This window comes from Oncorhynchus keta, chromosome 29 (genome assembly GCF_023373465.1).
Source record: "Oncorhynchus keta strain PuntledgeMale-10-30-2019 chromosome 29, Oket_V2, whole genome shotgun sequence".
Lineage (NCBI taxonomy): Eukaryota > Metazoa > Chordata > Actinopteri > Salmoniformes > Salmonidae > Oncorhynchus > Oncorhynchus keta.
Genome location: NC_068449.1, coordinates 2,052,372 through 2,057,371, shown reverse-complemented (window position 1 = coordinate 2,057,371; position 5,000 = coordinate 2,052,372). Strand labels below are relative to the sequence as shown.

The window sequence follows — 5,000 nt, the reverse complement described above, 5'->3', positions numbered from 1 at the left end:
AGATCCCAACTTTGTGCGCACTTTTCTGACCACCTACCGGTCCTTCTGCAAGCCCCACGAGCTCCTCGGCCTTCTGATAGACAGGTAGGCCGGACCTGCTTACCAGTGTGTTGTGTTTGTGCAGAGGCCAAGACATTTTTTAAAAGTTGTATTGTCACGCGCGCAAGTACAGTGAAATGCCTTTCTTCTCAGCTCTTTCCCAACTATTCAGTAATCAACATCAGAAGTATGGACCCCCTGGTCTAAAGTAGAGCCCCCGTGGACCCCTGGTCTAAAGTAGAGCCCCGTGGACCCCTGGTCTAAAGTAGAGCCCCCGTGGACCCCTGGTCTAAAGTAGAGCCCCGTGGACCCCTGGTCTAAAGTAGAGCCCCCGTGGACCCCTGGTCTAAAGTAGAGCCCCGTGGACCCCTGGTCTAAAGTAGAGCCCCGTGGACCCCTGGTCTAAAGTAGAGCCCCCGTGGACCCCTGGTCTAAAGTAGAGCCCCCGTGGACCCCTGGTCTAAAGTAGAGCCCCCGTGGACCCCTGGTCTAAAGTAGAGCCCCCGTGGACCCCTGGTCTAAAGTAGAGCCCCGTGGACCCCTGGTCTAAAGTAGAGCCCCGTGGACCCCTGGTCTAAAGTAGAGCCCTGTGGACCCCTGGTCTAAAGTAGAGCCCCGTGGACCCCTGGTCTAAAGTAGAGCCCCGTGGACTACTGGTCTAAAGTAGAGCCCCGTGGACTACTGGTCTAAAGTAGAGCCCCGTGGACCCCCTGTTCTAAAGTAGAGCCCCGTGGACCCCTGGTCTAAAGTAGAGCCCCGTGGACCCCTGGTCTAAAGTAGAGCCCCGTGGACCCCTGGTCTAAAGTAGAGCCCCGTGGACCCCTGGTCTAAAGTAGAGCCCCGTGGACCCCTGGTCTAAAGTAGAGCCCCGTGGACCCCTGGTCTAAAGTAGAGCCCCGTGGACCCCCTGGTCTAAAGTAGAGCCCCGTGGACCCCTGGTCTAAAGTAGAGCCCCGTGGACCCCTGGTCTAAAGTAGAGCCCCGTGGACCCCTGGTCTAAAGTAGAGCCCCCGTGGACCCCCTGGTCTAAAGTAGAGCCCCGTGGACCCCTGGTCTAAAGTAGAGCCCCGTGGACCCCTGGTCTAAAGTAGAGCCCCGTGGACCCCTGGTCTAAAGTAGAGCCCCGTGGACCCCTGGTCTAAAGTAGAGCCCCCGTGGACCCCTGGTCTAAAGTAGAGCCCCCGTGGACCCCTGGTCTAAAGTAGAGCCCCGTGGACCCCTGGTCTAAAGTAGAGCCCTGTGGACCCCTGGTCTAAAGTAGAGCCCCGTGGACCCCTGGTCTAAAGTAGAGCCCCGTGGACCCCTGGTCTAAAGTAGAGCCCCGTGGACCCCTGGTCTAAAGTAGAGCCCCGTGGACCCCTGGTCTAAAGTAGAGCCCCGTGGACCCCTGGTCTAAAGTAGAGCCCCGTGGACCCCTGGTCTAAAGTAGAGCCCCCGTGGACCCCTGGTCTAAAGTAGAGCCCCCGTGGACCCCTGGTCTAAAGTAGAGCCCCGTGGACCCCTGGTCTAAAGTAGAGCCATGATTGTAAATAAGAATTTGTTCTGAACTGACTTTCCAAGTTATGAATAAAGGTTAAATAAAATTTAAATTAAAAGTCTGCTAGTTCTGTTTTGTCCTTCAGATCTGATGTCACCTGTAGAAAGCTTTGGTTGTCTGTGTTCTCTGTTCTGTGGATTGTTTTTAATATATATATTTTTTTTATTTGTTGCCTGAGATGAATGATTATTATTTTTGACACACAGGATTGAGATCCCAGAGCCGGAGCCCACCGAGGCAGACAAGCAGGCGCTATGGAACGGAGATCAGCCAATGGCTGCAGAGCTACAGAGGTTCCGGAGGGAGTACGTCCAACCCGTCCAACTCCGGTATAATCACTACTGTCCAATCAGACTCCTTCCCACTGTCCAATCAGACTCCTTCCCACTGTCCCACTGTCCAATCAGACTCCTTCCCACTGTCCAATCAGACTCCTTCCCACTGTCCAATCAGACTCCTTCCCACTGTCCAATCAGACTCCTTCCCACTGTCCAATCAGACTCCTTCCCACTGTCCAATCAGACTCCTTCCCACTGTCCAATCAGACTCCTTCCCACTGTCCAATCAGTCTCCTTCCCACTGTCCAATCAGACTCCTTCCCACTGTCCAATCAGACTCCTTCCCACTGTCCAATCAGACTCCTTCCCACTGTCCAATCAGACTCCTTCCCACTGTCCAATCAGACTCCTTCCCACTGTCCAATCAGACTCCTTCCCTCTGTCCAATCAGACTCCTTCCCACTGTCCAATCAGTCTCCTTCCCACTGTCCAATCAGTCTCCTTCCCACTGTCCAATCAGACTCCTTCCCACTGTCCAATCAGACTCCTTCCCACTGTCCAATCAGACTCCTTCCCTCTGTCCAATCAGACTCCTTCCCACTGTCCAATCAGTCTCCTTCCCACTGTCCAATCAGACTCCTTCCCACTGTGCAATCAGACTCCTTCCCACTGTCCCACTGTCCAATCAGACTCCTTCACACTGTCCAATCAGACTCCTTCCCACTGTCCAATCAGACTCCTTCCCACTGTCCAATCAGACTCCTTCCCACTGTCCAATCAGACTCCTTCCCACTGTCCAATCAGACTCCTTCCCACTGTCCAATCAGACTCCTTCCCACTGTCCAATCAGACTCCTTCCCACTGTGCAATCAGACTCCTTCCCTCTGTCCAATCAGACTCCTTCCCACTGTCCAATCAGACTCCTTCCCACTGTCCAATCAGAGTACATCCCTCTGTCTAATCAGAGTACATCCCTCTGTCCAATCAGAGTACATCCCACTGTCCAAACAGACTCCTTCCCTCTGTCCAGAGTTCATCCCTCTGTCCAATCAGAGTACATCCCTCTGTCCAATCAGAGTACATCCCTCTGTCCAATCAGAGTACATCCCACTGTCCAATCAGAGTACATCCCACTGTCCAATCAGAGTACATCCCTCTGTCCAATCAGAGTACATCCCTCTGTCCAATCAGAGTACATCCCACTGTCCAATCAGAGTACATCACACTGTCCAATCAGAGTCCATCGCACCATTCCACTGTCCAATCAGAGTCCACCGCACCATCCCACTGTCCAATCAGAGTCCATCGCACCATCCCACTGTCCAATCAAGACTCCTTCTCACCCTCCCGCTGTCCAATCAGACTCATCCATCCCTCCTTGATGGGGACGGTCCATCATCACCATTCCTGTGGCCCTAACCTTACGACTTTCTACTGTGGCATCTCTCAAAATAGATTTTTTTATAATTTTTTTATCACAGTGATAACTATTGAAATAAAAAGTGCTTTATAAATGAATTTGACTGATCATTCGTGTGTCTCTCTCTCTCAGGGTCCTGAATGTTTTCCGTCAGTGGGTGGAACATCATTTCTATGACTTTGAGAACGACCCTGAGCTACGAGGCAGACTGGAGGAGTACATCAGCAGCATTATACAGCTACGAGGTACTACCTGAATACTACAGTACTACTACCTCAATACTACACTACTACCTCAATACTACAGTACTACTACCTCAATACTACACTACTACCTGAATACTACACTACTACCTCAATACTACACTAGTACCACTACACTACTACCTCAATACTACACTACTACCTCAATACTACACTAGTACCACTACACTACTACCTCAATACTATACTAGTACCACTACACTACTACCTCAATACTATACTAGTACCACTACACTACTACCTCAATACTACAGTACCACTACACTACTACCTCAATACTACACTACTACCTGAATACTACAGTACTACTACAGTACTACCTCAATACTACACTACTACCTCAATACTACAGTACCACTACACTACTACCTCAATACTACAGTACCACTACACTACTACCTCAATACTACACTACTACCTCAATACTACAGTACCACTACACTACTACTACAGTACCACCGCAGTACTAACCCAATACTACTACAGTACCACCACAGTACTACCTCAATACTACTGCAGTTTTACATCAATATTACAGTACCGCTACAGTACTACTTCAATACTACTACAGTACTAACTCGGTACTACTACAGGACCACTACAGTACTACCTCAGTACCACTACAATACCACTACTACAATATTCCTACAGTACTACCGCAATACTACTATAGTTCTACTACCAGGGGTTGGAACTATCCGGAGGACAGAACCGAAAAATAAATGTTCAAGGAACAGAAACGGAAAAAGGAATGAAAGCGATCTATACTGTTCCGGAAGAGAACCGTTATTTTAAAAGCATGAGAACCGGTTAATAACGGTATTTTAAAAGCGTGGGAACCGGTTAATAACGGTATTTTTAAAAGCGTGGGAACCGGTTAATAACGGTATTTTAAAAGCATGGGAACCGGTTAATAACGGTATTTTTAAAAGCATGGGAACCGGTTAATAACCGTATTTTTAAAAGCGTGGGAACCGGTTAATAACGGTATTTTTAAAAGCATGGGAACCGGTTAATAACCGTATTTTTAAAAGCACGGGAACCGGTTAATAACGGTATTTTAAAAGCATGGGAACCTGTTAATAACGGTATTTTAAAAGCATGGGAACCGGTTAATAACGGTATTTTTAAAAGCGTGGGAACCGGTTAATAACGGTATTTTTAAAAGCATGGGAACCGGTTAATAACCGTATTTTTAAAAGCACGGGAACCGGTTAATAACGGTATTTTAAAAGCATGGGAACCTGTTAATAACGGTATTTTAAAAGCATGGGAACCGGTTAATAACGGTATTTTTAAAAGCGTGGGAACCGGTTAATAACGGTATTTTAAAAGCATGGGAACCGGTTAATAACGGTATTTTAAAAGCATGGGAACCTGTTAATAACGGTATTTTAAAAGCATGGGAACCGGTTAATAACGGTATTTTTAAAAGCATGGGAACCGGTTAATAACGGTATTTT

At 48.2% G+C, this 5,000-nt stretch overlaps 1 protein-coding gene across 1 annotated transcript in view; it reads left to right on the top strand.

The window, feature by feature from the left end:
• The window catches only part of sos2 (son of sevenless homolog 2 (Drosophila)), a 145,375-nt gene that overhangs the window by 114,881 nt on the left and 25,494 nt on the right, over positions 1 to 5,000 (top strand). The window contains exons 11-13 of the mRNA XM_052485607.1: positions 3 to 84; positions 1,783 to 1,905; positions 3,407 to 3,519. Of these exons, the coding sequence (XP_052341567.1) occupies positions 3 to 84; positions 1,783 to 1,905; positions 3,407 to 3,519 (318 nt within the window). The remainder of the gene's footprint in view (positions 1 to 2; positions 85 to 1,782; positions 1,906 to 3,406; positions 3,520 to 5,000) is intronic.